The sequence below is a fragment of the Cyclopterus lumpus genome, chromosome 9 (genome assembly GCF_009769545.1).
Source record: "Cyclopterus lumpus isolate fCycLum1 chromosome 9, fCycLum1.pri, whole genome shotgun sequence".
Taxonomy (NCBI): Eukaryota; Metazoa; Chordata; class Actinopteri; order Perciformes; family Cyclopteridae; genus Cyclopterus; species Cyclopterus lumpus.
Genome location: NC_046974.1, coordinates 8,482,689 through 8,500,868, shown reverse-complemented (window position 1 = coordinate 8,500,868; position 18,180 = coordinate 8,482,689). Strand labels below are relative to the sequence as shown.

Here is an 18,180-nt window from a genome sequence, read left to right as displayed (position 1 = left end):
CTGTGAAGCGACACTGAAGGAGTGACAACCATTTCCTTTAAAACACACTTGTGGTTTCTTTTTGTGTGACACCAGTGAACGCCAGTCATTTGAAAAGTCCCCACTATTGTTACATGAAGCACCCTTTGGTGAATCAGCCTGCAAGCCATTTATGCAGATCTCTATCAGCACAAGTATGAACATGGAAGTAAAGGCAACATGAGAGGACGCGTTTAGAAGGGCTGAAAAAAAAAAAAAAAAAAAAAAAAAGAACAGAAGAAGACAGATCAACACACAGGAAGTAGGAAGTGTGATCTTCGATATCTCCAGTTTGTTTGAGTGTGTATCAATTTGTGTGTGTATGTGCTCCGGTGGGCTGTATGTGTGAAATCCGACACTGACTTCTGGTATGAGTTGAGGACAATGTCTCTGAAACTACCTCGCAACTGGGACTTCAGCACCTTCAAGGCTGAGACAGCTCGCATAGGTAAGACGATGGCTTCGCTCACTGCGAGCAGAGTGGATGCTGCACTTCCACTCATAGTGGGCATTTTACAGTTTGGACATTTAACTGCTCCTTTAACTATCAATTTATGTCGACAGATTAAAAAAAGAAAATATTCACCTGCGTGCCAATACACTTTTAAAATGTTTTGTTTCTTCTTATTAAGAATATTACTATTTTTTGCAGATAAATTCATTGTAACATAATTGAGATACCATCATATTGATATTGATTAAGTGACATAATCTGTACTTTGTTTGAATTGTCTGGGTTTTGGAGCATGTTGGTGGTTGCTTGCTATGTGGTGATGCTAACCAGTGTGTTATTGCAGCATTTCTGTTTACACTGTAATCCAGTACAGAATGAATACTAATATATTATTTTACTATATTAAAACATGGCTTGACAATTAACACTTTAAAGTGCCTTTCTTAAAAGGGAAGTACAGCCCTTCTCAAAATCCATGCATGTTATTTCTTTGACCAATGACGGTCCACAAATATTAGTAAACAGGAACAACTTGTGGACCTGTAAAGTCTGGTGCTTCTCCATAGACAATGCATTGGGAACGATGTTATAGACACAAAAGAAAACATTAATGGTCTGTGGAGCAGCTCGTTGTACTTCATCACAGCCCTTCTCTGTTTTCTGCCTTTGAGAGAGAGTAGCTCATTTGACCAAATACTGATTGAACTTTACTAGACCGTGGAAATAACAATGGGAATCTTAATGTTGGTGGTGCTCCCCTTTCAGTCCTCTTAAGGTACCAATATTGCAATAAGTCGTTGAACAACTGCATGGAAAACTATGTGCAGTATTTTAAAGTGACTGTACAGCCGTCTAGACTGACTAATGCAGTGCTTAGAGTTTGCAGAGGGCGGAATCGGGGCAGTAACATGCTTTGTGTGTCTCAGGCTCGGGTGGCACAACAGTTGCAACATTCAAATGAAAGAGAATTGCACACAAGCATGTGATAAGATAAATGCTCTGCTATTTTTCACAGCGTGCACTCATTTGCACGATCAGCGGTACTGTTTGTTCAGTACTGTGGAAGGAAGTATCTGCACATGTATTTGATCTGCTTCATGTTGACTAAATATCAGCCGCTTCTATTGTCATGCTCTTCCTTTCGTTTGAAAGAATAAATGCTAGTGACCCCTACATGATTCTTTTACCTTGAGATGTTTTATGGACCATGACCGTGACTCATTCTATACCCATGAACTAGAGTGAAGCATGTTTTCAACAGGAAACTGATGCAAGAGCTCAGTTTTTTTCAGTTGAATCTGCTCATCTGCTCTTTCACTCAGGATTAAAGGGATAGTTTGACATTTTGGGAAATAGGCTTATTTGCTTTATTGTCGAGAGTTAGATGAGTAGATTGATTGCTCCCACTCTCGTGCATGTGCACTAGATTTGAAGCTTAACATAAAGACTCAAAACAGATAGACAGGTGGATTGTGTTACCTTCAGACAGAGGCTATAGCTGTTCCCCGTTTCCAGTCGTTCTGCTAAGCTAAACTAACCAGCTAACAGACAGACATGACAGTTGTGTTGGTCTTCTTAACGCTCAGCAAATGCATATGTTTCTTAAAATGTCAAATTTCAATCAAAATGTCTGTTGAATATTCATTCTGTCATCTCTGACTGCTGCCAGATCATGATCTGTACATACAAATCTTGATCCTATTATCAATTAATTATTGTGCATGATCATGGAAATGTAGGCCTGTACACCCAATTTTATATTTCTCCAGGTGAATATTTAACCATGAAGCCTGATGACATGACAAATGTCTCCCCACAGTAGAAAACGCTGAATATCTTTCTAAAAGTATCGCATTAATGATAGTGGGCACTGGACACTTTGTGGTCCAGTTTAAAGCAGCCGTGTGTTTGTCAGCTGTGGGTGTGGTGTGACATCGGCTCTGTGTGTGGGCTCAGGGATCCTCAACAGCACTTTAACTTTCCCCAAATCAAGGAAGCGTGATGCGATTAAAATTAGACCAAAGGACTTTCAAAACTCTAGGTGGAGCCCTTTAAAGTGTCGCCGGCCATCCAGCACTGATGTGGCAGCTTCCTGTTTACCCCAGTGCCGCCCTGCTTCTTCTCTTCTCCGCTGTCATCTTGCTTAACAAGACACGGTGAATACGAACAACTGAGCATGTGGGCTCAATCGCAATCCAGCTATCTCTGCAGTCCACAGTCCTGCGTGTTACTCAGTGCGTCTCCGTCTGACTCTGTCTTCTCTGGGCCACGTAGACATCGGCCTCTGTTCATTCATCACTCCATTAAACCATCACCTCGTGGCCTCTCTCAGTCACACAACTCAAGAGTGACCGGTATCAGTCAAGTGTGACATTCTTAAAAAAAACAAGATTTCTTTGCCAGTTTCAGTATAGTCAATACACAACTTAATGTCTTATCTTTACAGCTCATGTTTGATGGCCGGACTCTTGCGAACCACTGTGTTAGTTAAGTAGAACAATCACTGCTGCATTGGTGCACCTTTCACAGGAAACATGGTCAGTTCAGTTTCCTCTCGGCCTGAAACTGCGGGGAACAGAAATAAACTAGAGTGAGCAGGTCTCTCAAACCTGATAGGCCGATGCATGGTCATATCAAAAAGAGGAAGTGATCTCCTCCAGCTCAGTAGTGCTGATGTTTTGGTAATATTTCACAGCTCCGGCTGTGACACAGTGAGTCGGCGTATTTTGTTGTCCACGACTCTTTTACCAACAGCTTTCTTGTGGTGTTTGGCAGCGCGATCCAGGAGTGTGCTACCTGGAGAGGGAGGCCCCGGCCCGGGCTCACCGCGCTCCCCCAAATCCATGGAGAGGCCCCTGAAGGCCGGCTGGCTCAAGAAACAACAGCGGTCTTTAGTCAAGAACTGGCAGCAGCGTTACTTTGTGCTGAGAGGGAGCACTCTGACCTACCACAAAGATGACAAGGAGACCACTGTCCAGGTGAGGCCAAGGGAATTTAGTTGATTTTCCCTCGTACATTACATTAATACTATTATCTGAATTATGATGTCATTTGTTGTCCTCTTCTTGTCATTTGTTGGCATAACACACATGCACACAATATTTCCAAAGCAATTCATACACACAATGCATATCAACATTAAAATGACACAATAACTTCTTTCATTTGGCACATGCAGTAACTCATATGGGAGGAAAGGACTGTCATCAAAATATTGTTTATACCTCTATTACATGTTCTACTTCTTTTACATCCAGTAATGTAAAATAATAAAAGCAAACCAGCATGATATATTATCTTATAACATCTAGTTATCTTAAATTGGCATTTTTTCCAGTATTAAACGTTGTGTATGTTGTTGGATTAATTCATAGGTTCATATGAAATGTGTCGTTTATATATTTTTCAATCAAGACCACAAACAGTCTAGCTGTGTGGCTAACTTTGCACACTTCCTGTAAACAAAACAAATGGTGCTTGAAGCCTCGAAAGAGAGGCCAGCTGACACTGAAAGCCTTCTTTTTTACACCGTTATCTAATCCACTGGTTCACGCTGTTGAACAACCATCCAACCAAGACCCCACAGTCTGTGTGATGATGCTGTAGATCTGTGGGTGTGGGACAAACACAAGATGTTCATTGGCTCCTTACAAGCCATGCAAAGTGTGGACAAACCTTCAACAATGCAGTGTTTTTTTTGTTGATTATATGACTTGTGTTGGCTGATAGTGTTTATTTATTAAAAAAAAAAACTCACCGTTACAACTTCTGTTCTTTTATGGTTATGTGTCAGCTGCTTTGTTTAATTGTGCAAAGAAACATACATAAAGTTGTGGGACAGTGGGTGGAGCTAGAGTAAGTGGGCTGCATGTATGATGAACTGGGGAACATGCTGACCTGTACTGTATATGCTGTAATGTAAACAGTCAACTCGTAGAACATGAGTTGACCCTTGTGAAACGATAACAGATGTTTCGGTGTGTTGTACATCTGCAAAAGCCCTTTAGATACAATGTTGCCACAATAAATCCTTACCTGCAGAGAAAAGCAGTTAATATTAGGATAGCTTATGGCGGTCTATGAATGAATGTAAACATTAGTATACATATCAGTGGTTGGTTCTTGACTTCTAGTTTGGACATGACACTAACATGCTTTTTTCTCTTTGTGTTTGTGCTCCTGTTTTTTGGTGTGCAGGGAGTCATCCAGCTGCGGTTCAGTAAAGTTAATGACCTCCCTCCAAACTCAGATGACCCCGGGAAGTACCTCTTTGAGATCATACCACGTAAGCATGTAATCAACCCTTAAAAGGAAGCAAAACTGACTTTACATTCGAAAAAAGGACTCTTAAAACAAACAGAATCAAACAAACAATGAATGCAATGTGTTTTTCCTTGTAATATGAAAACAAATGTGCTAATGGCAGGAAAATTAGCATGGTAAGATTTCTTGAAATAAGACAGAATATACCACTATTATAAAACACGTTATGTGAATGTGTCTTATATTAATAGTGCACAATACAACAGCAAACAACTATTATCTACGTGATAATACTAAACATATATTGGAGTAATGTCGCAATTACTTTTTTTTGGTCTTCCAGAAAGAAAAAAATCCTTTGCTTTTCCTGTGTGCTACTAAAAACTTTTTTTTTCCAATCAGGTCACATGTCCCTTTGTAGTATCTCTGTATGAGTCAGTAGTTACATGTGATGTGTAGTGGAAAGTCAGAAACTACCACAAACTGATAGCAATCTCAATCTTCAATCTTCACTGGAATTATTCATATATATATATATATATATATATATATATATATATATATATATATATATATATATATATATATATATATTTCCCGTGTTCTGACTGTCCTACTAAAGAGAGATTTTTCCAACAATACCCATCATTTCACAGGCACAACTAAAGACAGAGAGCGATGTCCATATGTGTTCATGGCAAACTCCCAGAGTGACATGGAGGAGTGGGTCCGCACTCTGCGCAGAGTCATTGGAGTACCAACAAGTGGAGGTTCAGTAAAATCTTGTATTGTTATGGAAACTAAGATTACATATGACACTGCAACTCGAGAAATAGTTGAATATTTTGGGAGTGCATTTATTCACTTTCTTGCTGATGGTTAGATGTGAATATTGATACCACTCTCATGTCTATACACTGAATCAGCAAGTTTAGCTTAGCAAGACTGGAAATGGGTAAGCTAGCCTGGCTCTGTCCCAAAAAAATTATATATATATTTACTGTATATATACATATAAATCTGACTCAGCATTTCTAAGCATTTTATATAGATGTGGATACAAAAATAAGGAAGTCAGGACACTCAGATAGATAAATAGTTTGTGCTGGTTGGGGTTTCTTGTTACCTTTGACAGAGCCGGGCTAGCTTTCTCCAGTCTTTATGCTAAGCTACTGTAAGCTTAGCCGCTACTTACCGTTGCTCCAACTCTCAGCAAGTGAATAAGCAATTTCTCAAAATGTCATTTGAAAGTAAATAAATAACCTACAGTTACTGTAAAAACCACGTAAAAAGTGATAACCGTATTCATTTGATTGTGCTAAATGTTTTCAGATTATACTGTATGCACATTACTGGCCCAATATGTCATGACTTACTTCTCTGTCTGTCTGCAGTGTTTGGAAAGGGTCTCATGGACACAGTGACATATGAGCAACGGTTTGGGCCTCACATGGTGCCAATCCTGGTGCAGAAGTGTGTGGAGTTCATCAAAGAGCATGGCCTGGATGAAGAGGGCATCTTCCGTCTCCCGGGTCAGGACAACGCTGTCAAACAGTTCAGAGACGCTTTTGATGCCGGAGAGAGACCCTCCTTCCCCAGGTAAGGAACTCATGTTCCCCTCTGTATACTGGAGCCATGTGAACCATTTAATGGAAATGCTTTCATTACTTTATTCTTAATAGTGTTTATTGGAAGCCTCTAACATGAACTGAGTCCAAAACATTTTTGATTTTGCATCAGTGTGGTAAAGCATCAGTCACACATTTCAAATAAGCTTAACAGGGCAAATAATTCGTACGTCAATCAATCAGCACAAGCTTTTTTTTCTTTCTGAGAAAGCAAGGAGAGATAAGAGTGACGAAGAGCGTGGGATGGATTTCTGTCTGTTCAGAGCTGAAGGCAATACCACATCCTGTTCTAGCCGGTACACAAGAGGAAACCTGTTACCCAACATCACAAGCTCAGTTGATTAAAACATCCATTTGACCGACCTTGTTTGTCTGTACTCTAGTGTGAGCAGATTCAGGGAGCAGCCAGGGCTACGATGACATGCTTCATGGCCGCAAATAAAATAATAAACACAAGTTTTACTTGGCAAACCACAAAAATGAATCCAATCCTGCTGCACCATCTTAATACACACTAGACCCAGAGGCCCAACATGTCCAAGAACAACTAAGTCCTAGAGGACTTTGTGAAGACCTTGTTTATGCTCCAACCCCATGTAAATGCTATTTTGTTAATGTAGTCAAGATGGAAAAAAAATCATCAAATACAAACTACACAATAATAAACAGCAACATATTTATCAATTTAAAAAGCCAAGAAAAACAAAACATTTGATAAACTCAACAGCAGGGTCTCTTTTCCGGTTACATGACCCGGATAATCCGCAGACCTTGTTGTGGGCAGTTTCATGTAGTTTGTGTGGAAAGAAAATAGTTCAGACATAAAACTGACGCTTTGAGCACAACAGGAGTGTCATAGTTCCTTGATATTGAAGAGAAGGAAACATTTAGCCAATATCGCCATCATTCAGTAACTCAAAACAAAAAACAATCTAGATTGATAAATAGTTCTGCGAGTAAGAGGGAAATTATGTATATTTAAGTTTTGGCGTGAACTATTCCTTTAAGCCAGGTCAAAAATGTAATTAACAGGATGTAACCAAGCAAACGGCACCTCTATGTGAGCAGGTTCCATTTAAGGTGAACTGTCCCTTTGAGATCTGAATGTCAGTTTTACTATAATCGGATGTTGTCATACGCGCCTCAGTGACACTGATGTCCACACGGTGGCGTCCCTGCTCAAGCTGTACCTCCGGGAGCTTCCTGAGCCTGTGGTGCCGTGGACTCAGTACCAAGACTTCCTGGACTGCACCACCCTGCTGGACTCCACCAGCACACAGGTGCGCCTATCTGACAGAAGGCTACAACATGTGTATGCACACTGTACATTGTGTATGTATGCGCACGCAGGAGAGGTCCTGTGGTATTTTGAGTGTGTCCTTCAACTTCTCGCTCATGTGCCCTCTTAGGGTTGGGAAAAGTTGGAGAAACAAATTGCTCTTCTCCCCAGAGTCAACTACAACCTTCTCAGTTATGTTTGCCGGTGAGTAGAAGCTGGGGCACAAAGCATTATGGGATATTCCAATAGAAAAACATGACGCCTTTGTGGTTAGGGAGGACATGTATGTGTTCAGTGACATGTCCTTGACTGTTCATCTACCAGATCTTAGGTTCTTCTGGTTGAAAACATGCTGTTCTGAGATCAGTTTCCATCCTCCAACATATACCGACTTGTATCCGTTAACAATGCTCATCGCGTCTTTCTGCTTTGCAGGTTTTTGTTTGAGGTGCAGCTGCACTCCAAGGTGAATAAAATGAATGTGGAGAACTTGGCTACAGTGATGGGGATCAACCTGCTCAAACCTCAGTTAGAAGACCCCATAACTGTGATGAAGGGTAAGAACGCGCTGCTGATGTGTCCTGAATTAAACTGTGTTCAGATCCATGTTGAAATGATGTGGATGACAGCCTTAAAACAGCCTTATTAAATATCGCTTTTACAAAACAAATGGCTCCTGCCATGGCCTACAGTATATCTGTGTCTATGTATCTGAACTGTATAATAGCAAAATATGAACAAGAAGAAATTCTACTCAAGTATGTTTTAGAAAAATAATTGAGAATTTGCATGAGAGCCTGAAGAGACTTTTTGATGCTAATCTCTTCACGTTTGTGTTTGTTTTTCTTCGCAGCGACTCCTCAGATCCAGAAGCTGATGACAGTGATGATCAGACAGCATGAGACTCTGTTTGCTCTCTCTAAAGACGTCCTTCCCTCCCCTCCCTCAAAAAAGGCTGAACGTAAGAAGAACACTCCCCGAAGCTTCGTGGGCTGGGAGACTGCAGAGGTACGAGCACTGGACCACACATTAAGCCTCTGGGATATTTGTAATGTCCCGTTTTTAGGAGCATGTTAAACACAGGACAAATAACACAGAATATATAATGATGTCATGGACATCCAACGTGAAATCAAATGTGTCAATTAGTTGATCTAATCTACGGATCACAAACAATTACATTTGTGATAAAGTTGCCAAGTTTGTAAATATATTATATTATAAATCATATTCAGTCTATAAGACCATAAAAGAGTTACGTCTGTGCTGTTCATATTGTTAAAGCTACTTCGATTCAGTTCCTGGTTGCTCTTCAACTGAAGTTTATTTCTTCCTCCATTTCTTCCCTCCGACTCGAAAACAAGATTTATATCGGCAATTTATTTTGAGTGATGTGTGTGTCTCAGATGGGTGATGCATCGCTGTCTGAGTCTCCAGAAGAGGAGGAGGACATTGACAGTCCAGGTCCAGGTCCAGGTCCAGGGACAGAAAACTGCAGCCCCCAAAACATGCTTCAGGAGCCTCGCTCCACTTCCACAGACGACTGGACGGGAAGTCCCCGCAAACGCACTCAGACCCTTCCCACCTTCAACTGCCCGCTCACCGGGATGGCAGCCAAGGCCGACGCGCTCAACCGGTGGAGTCACATTCACGAGGGCGTGGAGGAGAAGAGCGGGACATTGTCAGAGGACATTTTTAAGATCCTGGACCTCCGAAGTTCAGGTTCATTGTTCCCACAGCTGAGCAACAAGGAGGGAGAGGATAAGTTATTAACAGCCCGAAGAGGAAGTGACAACACGGGTTCTTCAACTGCTGTGTCCCAAAAACCTGACGGCGGGGCCCGGCCTGCCTGGGTGCTGCTTCCTCAAAAGAGTGTGGGGAACCTGACGGGTCCAGACCAGCAGGTCAACAGCCGGTCTGAGCAGAAGAAAGACAGCCGGCAGCTTGTAGACAGGTGAGTTCATCTGGGGAATCACGACCAACTGGCTGCACACCAGGCCAGACCCTCTACAACCCTTACATGTGGTACACACTAATGTTACTGTAATATCATCATGGAAACAGTTTAATGTTGTCATGGTGTGATGAAAAAATCACACCATGGATTTTGTAATTGCAAAAGGATTTATTTAACACTCAAAGAGGAGAATCCTTCAAAGTACTTCAATTCAAACACCAAGATTGAAGGGAACCACACAAGTTTCAATTATATTATATTATATTATTTTTTTCTTGAGGGCTCTTGGCACCTAAAAAAGAAAATGTGTTTGTTCCAAGTGCACTATTTCTTGTATGGGGAATATTGTAGAAATGAGACCAAAGCAGATCACTGGACTGGAATCGAGAAAATGTAAAACAGCTGTTGTAATTTCGCTACACAGGCAAGATTTAATCTGAAGTAAATTAAGTTTGAGAACTCAATAAAAGGCAGTGACAGACATCTTTTTGGACTGGATTCCTATGTTTTTTTGATTATTTGACTTGGATAGTTTCCAGTATAGACAGAGTTGTCTGATCCCGCTGTGTCTCTCACTGTCTCTCGCAGTCTGCAGAAGGAGAACGAGGAGCTGAAGGCCACAGTGGCAGAGCTCCAGTCTGCCCTGGTGGCAGATCGCCGCCACATGGCCGCTCTGGAGATCTGCCTGAGAAATGCCGAGTGCAGCCGAGACGAAGCCCAGAGACGCAACGAGGAGCTGCAAAAAGACATTCAGAAATTCCACACCAAAAAGACACAAGCTTCAACTTAACAGTAATTTTCAGACTCACTAGTATTTAGACGTATCACTCCATTAACCTCAACAGAGCTGATTTTACATGAACTTGCTGTGGAATAATACTGTTGTCCTTCAGTGGGTGTTCATTAGATTGTTTACATTTGAGCTCTGTTTGGTCCTCAAGATCAACTATTGGCTAATTTTATTTGTGCCTGGAAAGTCTGTTAAGAAGAGATCTTAATAGGTTTTAATATCACTATTCAGACAATAATAACAAACATGTGCCCCTCCCTACGATGAACTGCCTTGATCTGATGTGTCCATGGGGCAACGTCAGCTGAGACTGAATCCTTCGATCCGAGGTCAACTGGACTGAATTCATGTTAATGGTGGAACAGAACAAATACTTTGCCATATGTGGATTGACTAGATCATTATTTGATGTTTCCTTTCAGTGGCAAATGAATAAAACAGCACACATTTAAATGATTTTTTTGATGTATATAAAACCATCTTATATATTTACCAATTTTTCAATTCAATTCAATTTATTTAGCATAGCCCAAAATCAATTTATTTACAATCTGTACAAATACGACATCTTCTGTCCCGGGACCTCACATTGGTTCAGGAAAAACTCCTGTGAACATTTCATAACATATTTGCAGAGTAGCACTAAACACAAAGTGCAGATGGGAACACCAGCAGTTTGGCAGGCATTTGGTCTTAAATTAAATTATTGGATATCATTCAATCAAATGTTATTCTTGTAGCACCTTTCAAACAAATGCACTGCAAAGAGGGTTACAAGCCATTGACAAAACATGGGATGTTTAAAGTAGTAAAATATGAATACAATCAAATAATTTACAATGATCAAAAATAAAATAATTGTAATAGAATAAGTACAAATAATAAAACACCAAATACTTTAAAACACAATGAAAGCCATGACTGTCATGGCAGTCCATGTGATAGTTATTGAATATTTCAGTCTGGTCCAACACACCGACTGAACAACGCGCTGCCATCATGGCAAACAACCAGATATCACTAAATAATTCAACTCAGAGAATACAATTAGTTTCATTAAAGCTACACTAATAAATATTTAGAAATGCTATCATCGCTTTGTCTGCTGCTTATGTTTTAGGCACTTATTTGGTTACACACTAATATTATTAATTAATATTTCAGTGTAATATCAATACAGTCACTTGATGCTGCTTTAAATATACACAGTTTTGACTCAGCAGTAGTACATTGATTTCGTACATTTTTTGGGGGTATTTCTTTTGGTGATGTCGATATTATCTGGTAGTGGGTCATAGATATGCCATTGTGGGGGAAACACAGTTTTAAATCATTAAATACGGATCTTTGATCTCTGCACAAAATATTGTCTGTTGGAAGGTTCAATCCCCAAATAGCAACCCGGGCCTTCATAAATCCACATTTGTTACAACCATAGGTCCATAATACAGACCATATGCATGGGACCGACAGTGTGTGTGTGTGTGTGTGTGTGTGTTAAAGTACATTGCTACTCTCAAGCCTTCTTATGGCCACCAGGAAGACCGAACAGTTTAACCGTGTGACAGATAACAGCACGTCTGTCAACTGTCAGCATGGCAGGTGAGTGGCAGAGGCAGGAAAAGCTCATTCCTTCCCATCTCTGTGACGCGCAGCAATCTGGAGTGTATCATGCAGGTCACACAAAGAAGCTCAGGAATGAAGGACAGTTGGGCTGAGGGTTCAGGTGATGAACGGAACAGTTATTCAAATGTGCAGAGGAGCCAGTGGGAGTCATTATTCACCAGAAAACATCTGACCAGCCTCTTGACTCCATGTTAGTAACAGTGCCAAACAGTCTGCTCCAACATGCCGACATATGTTTCTGTAACGCTTTGTGTCGGCCTCACAACACACGTCTGATCTATTCTTGCCTCATTGTGCGCCCTCGCTCTTCCATTTTTTAAGGATCCCTTTTGTGCCCTGTTCATTTCAGCCACAGTGTCGATTTACCAGAAGAGGAAGTACACACTGAACATTTTAGCGAGCACAACAGGTGGGTGATTGTTGCTTTATCGAATGAATATGACTGAATATTTGTGCACAACTCTGTTGTCCCCATGAACTACTTGAGCTCATCTCAGTATCTTTTATCTTTGATCATTAAGGCCTCACACCTCATTGCATTTCAATTTCATTTGGCCAAGTGTTGTCTCCTAGATTTATCCTGTTACATTCAAGAATATCAACAGAGCCCCGGTGTATTTTGTCACAAAGAACTGTTCAATGAAGCCTAGGCGGCAGCTCGCAGAACTCCACAATTTACAAAGCAAATAAACAAATGAAGAATATCAACCCTGGAGCACCCACCCAAACAAAATAGCGCTTCCAGAAGGAAGAGGCTTCAGGACCGTGTTTACAAAATCCTCATTAAGGAAGTTGTGAGATAACACACGCTCATGTGCATTACACAAAGTTGAAGGCACGCGCGCACACACACACACACACAAGCAAAGAGACCAAAAGCACTGAGCAATGCAGAGCCCACCATGTCAGAGATAAGGGACTGAAAGAAAGAGCTGGGAAGAAGAGAGCAAAGCGCAGAGGCAGACCGACAAGAGGAGAGGACACAACAGAGATGACTCGGACGGACAAAGCCAAGCCTTGGCCACCCTGTCACCGGAACTGCAGCCCTGTCACAAAGGACATCAAAAGGTGTACATGAGAATAAATGCTGTGTGATCTGGAGGAAAGCAGCAGGAACACAAACTCCTGCCGAGGCTCACACTGGTCAGGGCAGGGGTCAACAACACTACTGGATCCAGAACTTTCTTTGTCTACAGACAAAACTGACCCCAATTTCAATTAACCTTTGGATTAAGGCGTTTAGAGATCACAATCATTGTGTCTTACTGTGGCCTCAGCTTGTCCATAGAGAACCCCAGAGGGCATAAAATAGAAAGCTGCAGAGTGTTTTTTTCCCATGGCGAGAATTTGGGTCTTTCCACCGGGAATCATCTGCAGCTTTAGGACTTTGCTCTTGCTGTTTTCCATCCTGCTGCTCCAGGGGCTCTGTGGACAGAGCAGCCCAATCTCCAACACTCATCAGAGGTATCGCCCCGCTCCGGGGCTGGGAGACGGGCATGGAGGGGTGGTGGACCCTTCGCTGCTGGAGCGGGACGACAACATGAACATGCAGAGCTTGCTGGAGAGCCTGAAGGAACAGTTTCTGCAGACTTTCAACCTGTCTGGCTTGGGTCCCCGTCCGCTGCCTCCTGAAGGCACACGAGAAGAGCCACCTGAGTACATGATGGAGCTCTACAACCGTTTTGCTAATGATCGTACTGCCATGCCCACCGCCAACATCATCCGCAGCTTAAAAAATGAAGGTAATGCCTTGTTGATCATTTTTTAAAAGCTTTTTTCTTTTGTTGCCATGTTTATTGAATACATTTATGATATATTTGATTTAAATATGATTTGCATTTTTCTCTTCACACAAAGAGTGAAACTGAGAACAAGGGACTTCTTGTGTATATTTGAACAGTTTTTAAGTAGATTGTTAATAAATCAAGAAGTATACTTAATCCAAGCCTTAGTCATTGTCCTGTTTCTTTTTACTCTTTTTCAGGGCAATGTTCATGTAAATGCTATTATTATTCTTTCATGGGACAACTTGCAATACTAATAAGTTGACATTAATGATAGTTGAATGGTTCCTAATTATGTATGACATTGAAGATGTCATCCTCGATAGGGATAGGATAGGGATAGTATATGTTGCAGAATTCAATGTTAACTTTGACCATTCAATTCTCTTCCCCAGATTCATCTCCCAGTGTTGTGGGTGTCAGAGGGGTGAGGCGTCACCCACTCCTCTTCAATGTGACAATCCCCCATCATGAACGCATCACAGCAGCCGAGCTTCGCCTCTACACACTTGTCCAGACTGACCGCCACCTCTACGATGGTGTCGACCGCAAGGTCACTATCTACGAAATGGAATTGTATGTCGGGGATGACAACATGACCGATGAGAACACTGTGCGAGGTGATGGATTCAGAGGGGCAGGAGAGCGGACAGAGGTGTTGGAGTTGGCTTCACGCCAGGTCTACGGCACCGATAACGGATGGGAGGCCTTTGACCTCACTGCTGCTGTTCAACGCTGGCGCAAATCTGACCATGGCTCCACGCACCGGTTGGAAGTGCACATTGCCAGCATGGCTAATGAAGACAATGTTCAAGGTATGAAAGAGGACAAGAAAGACAGGAACCCACCTGAAGGAGACATGAAGATCGACACCAGCCCCAAGGAAAAACACAAACCTCTGCTGATTGTTTTCTCTGACGACCAAAGTAGCGATCACCGTGATAACAAGCGTGAGCTGAACGAGATGATCGACCACGAAACCTCTAACATGGTTCTCCAGAATGACTTGGGGTTTGGCTTGAATGGGCTGTGGGGGGAGCTGGGGAGGGACCGGGATGAGGTGGATGAAGAAGCAGAGCCAGATGAAGAGGACCTCATCCAAATGCGCTCCAATCTGATCTACGACACAGCGTCCCGCATCCGTCGCAATGCCAAGGGGAATCACTGCAAGAAACAATCTCTGTACGTAGAGTTCAAGGATATCGGTTGGGACAGTTGGATCCTGGCACCCACTGGTTATGACGCCTTTGAGTGCACTGGCATTTGTTCCTTCCCACTGACAAAGCATGTCACACCCACCAAGCATGCCATTGTCCAGACATTGATCAACATCAACAGTCCTCAGAAGGCAGCACGAGCTTGTTGCGTGCCCACCAAACTGGACCCCATCTCCCTGCTGTACTTGGATGACACAGGTGTGGTCACCTACAAGTATAAGTTTGAAGGCATGGTGGTGGCAGAGTGCGGCTGCAGATAGTCCATGTTTTGAGAGAGTTTAACTCTTCGTAAAGTCTTACAATAAGAGGAGGTTGGAATCTCTGTAAAATTGAGATTGAGACAGTGGAAAGACAGTGTGCTGCAGATTTACAGTCAACAATGGTGATGCCAAGGTGTGTCCTCAAACCCACAAGAAGGAAACGCACAAGACTTCCCAAAGGACCAAACCGAGCTCATCCTACAGTGTGTGCGGCCTGGTGGGAACCAGTGGGCCAGTTATCCCCCTCCCTCTCCTTCCCCCTGACGTCTGTCTTCCCCTCCACTTATCTCTGGCTTCCCCACTCGATGCAAACACTAATCAGCACTTCATGTGTCCTGGCGCAGTGAAATGACCCCCAAGAGGCAACCTGACAAGACATGAACTCTCCAGGCCCACCTCCTGCCTCCTGCAGCCTCCTGATACGTAGGCGCAGTGCAGGGGTCCTATGTGGCAGGGTTATCTTTCCCAATCCTGTTTCCAACTTCACATGCCTCTTTTCCACTCCCCCGAGCTACAGCGATAGCAAGGTGTGGGGGTTTGAGAAACATGTATGCCACCACCTCAGGCTCGTAGAACTGGACGGCATTCTGTGCAGTTTTCTGAGGTGGTGGGATGGGGGAGTGGGACAGGACAAGGGGGCAGGGGTTGTCCACATTCCAAGGCAACAAACAATCTTAACTGAGTCAACTTACTGACATAGCACCATGCTTCCCTAACATATCTTCAACTCCTCAGTTCAGCCATCTGTCACTTTTATGGTCAAAATTGCCTTTTTGGACAGTTATTATCTGACGGACAAACTCGAGAGTTGAAAAGGGGGCACTTTGTCACATTCCCTTCATGGATACAACCCAAAGGAAACACAGCGACAGAAATGCAGTTTCTTTATTGAAAAGCCTTTTGATACCTCTGCTGCTTGTGTCAAATAAAAGACTATTTATTGTTCTAATTTATTAATTTTTACAAAAGAGTAGATAACTATATATATATATATATACGTATATATATATGTATGTATATATATATATATATATATATATATATATATATACATATGTATATACATATGTATATACATATGTATATATATATGTATATTGGTAAGTTGCTTAGTGTTGAGCAGGTTTTGTATCCGTGACAATGCATTTGCAGCACAAAATGAATTATGTCGGGAAGGGAAATGGTAATTTCTAAAACAATAAATTACTTTACAAATCCTACATGAAAAGTCTCCGAAACTGATCCTTTCTCTTTCAGAAAGTTTACAACCCATCAAAATGTCATTAGCATTATCTCGTATCAAGATGAATGTAAATATTTGGAGCTGAAATGCCATGCTGATGTGGACATGATCTATTTCCCACATTACAATTACCAATCAAAGGATCTCGGTCTGTCAACTTTCCTTGCCATTATTTCAGGAAGAAGCTGTTAGACCAATGATACAATGCATTTCTGACTTTCAGATAATTTAGTCCGACAGTATCAGCTCTCAGGTCATAGTTCATACATGACATACAAACATAGAGCCATGGGAAACTGAGTGGAAGGCCCGCTAATGAACAAAATGGATGGCCCGCTGCTCACACTGACAGCTAGCAGATGCAGACAGCTGTGATGGAAAACCTGTTCAAGAAAACAAAAAAGGATGTGGACTCCAGCATCTCTTTCTGTTCTCACTAATTGTTCTATGAAGGTATACACTACATCGAAAGAGCATCTTTTTGTTCTTTTCATGTACCGACGCACATCGAAGATAAATTAAGGATACAAATCTGATTCATGCTTGGAAATGTGTAACATTCTATTATTTATTTGTCCTTAAGAATGTGTATCACACTAATGAACTCAACAGCAGAAGGATGAAAATCAAAGACAAAGATACAGATATTGATTGCAATGTGAAGATTACTGTTGACGTGTTTGTGAGTGTGCTCATTTCCTTTTTTCGCCAAGAGGTTGCTGACAAGGTCCCGTTTGTGTGCTAATTTTGCAACAGTTGGGAGAAAGCTAGCTTAGCTTAGAATAAATACTAGAAGCACAACTTAAGGAGCATTGCCAAATTTGTAATTTTTTTTATTAATCTGCACGGAAAAGAAGGTGAAAAAAACACAGCTCTAGGTTTTTACGTGGGGTTATTTGCAGGACACAGTGACATCTAGATTCTTGTTGTCACTGTAAGGTTGTCATGCAGTTGGCGGAGAAATATTGAGCTATAGAGGAGGACTATTTAACCATTGGACAGCGCTAAGCTAGCTTCCCCCCCCCCCCCCTTTCATTCCTTTATACAAAGCTAAGCTAACTATCTCCTAGCTGTAGCTTCACACTTCACAAACAGATATGAGTGTGGTATCAATCTTTTCATCTAATTCTCGGCAAGAAAGCAAATATGCTGATTAGATTTGATACTGCAACATTACCAATTCTAATGCAGTCACTTATTTCGTAACAGTTAACAAAAAAGCAGGTGAGAGGTACGTGTGGGGTAAACATCGCTAATGCAATCATAACACCATTGCTATATTATTACAACATGATGATTACATAATGCTTCTGCTACCTCCTAGTGTCCTTTTGTGTGGATCACATACAGTAAAATATTGATGATGTAGATACACTGATTTCCCATCTAAATGTGTGTGATAACAGGAGTTGCAGTTCTACAAACACGTTACAGGGATGCGGTCTGTTTAAAGCCTTTTGGCAACAGCCCACTAATGACAAGTGCACTGAGAAGTTTCCAAAAACATGCAAGGCCATGACTGACTTCTCATGTAAGATGAGGGCAGAGGTCGTTTAAAAATGGTTACAGACCTGAGGGCAAGAACCTCGACCAGTTACTGTGACAACAGTGTGTCTCAGCTATGTGAAGCTCACTAATTGAATATTTACAGAATGGTGGAA

General features: G+C 41.8%; 2 protein-coding genes across 3 annotated transcripts; both read left to right on the top strand.

Annotated features, from left to right (window-relative positions):
* The first annotated feature begins 90 nt into the window (after positions 1–90).
* On the top strand, positions 91–10,881 carry arhgap25 (Rho GTPase activating protein 25). 2 transcript variants are annotated; one of them, XM_034540801.1, is made up of 11 exons: positions 91–466; positions 3,248–3,450; positions 4,670–4,757; positions 5,392–5,505; positions 6,130–6,334; positions 7,511–7,643; positions 7,773–7,846; positions 8,078–8,199; positions 8,496–8,650; positions 9,049–9,596; positions 10,188–10,881. In XM_034540801.1, exons 1-11 carry the CDS (start codon positions 403–405, stop codon positions 10,387–10,389), a joined length of 1,908 nt encoding a protein of 635 aa, XP_034396692.1. In that variant the 5' UTR covers positions 91–402; the 3' UTR covers positions 10,390–10,881. The 2 variants fall into 2 exon arrangements, with proteins under 2 accessions (XP_034396692.1, XP_034396691.1); XM_034540800.1 differs by lacking the exon at positions 91–466 and having other exon boundaries at positions 3,095–3,450.
* A 1,994-nt stretch (positions 10,882–12,875) lies between these two features.
* bmp10 (bone morphogenetic protein 10) lies at positions 12,876–16,244 on the top strand. The gene is made up of 2 exons (XM_034540806.1): positions 12,876–13,757; positions 14,195–16,244. The coding sequence occupies exons 1-2, from the start codon at positions 13,352–13,354 to the stop codon at positions 15,274–15,276; spliced, it is 1,488 nt and encodes a 495-aa protein (XP_034396697.1). The 5' UTR covers positions 12,876–13,351; the 3' UTR covers positions 15,277–16,244.
* The last annotated feature ends 1,936 nt before the right edge of the window (positions 16,245–18,180 follow it).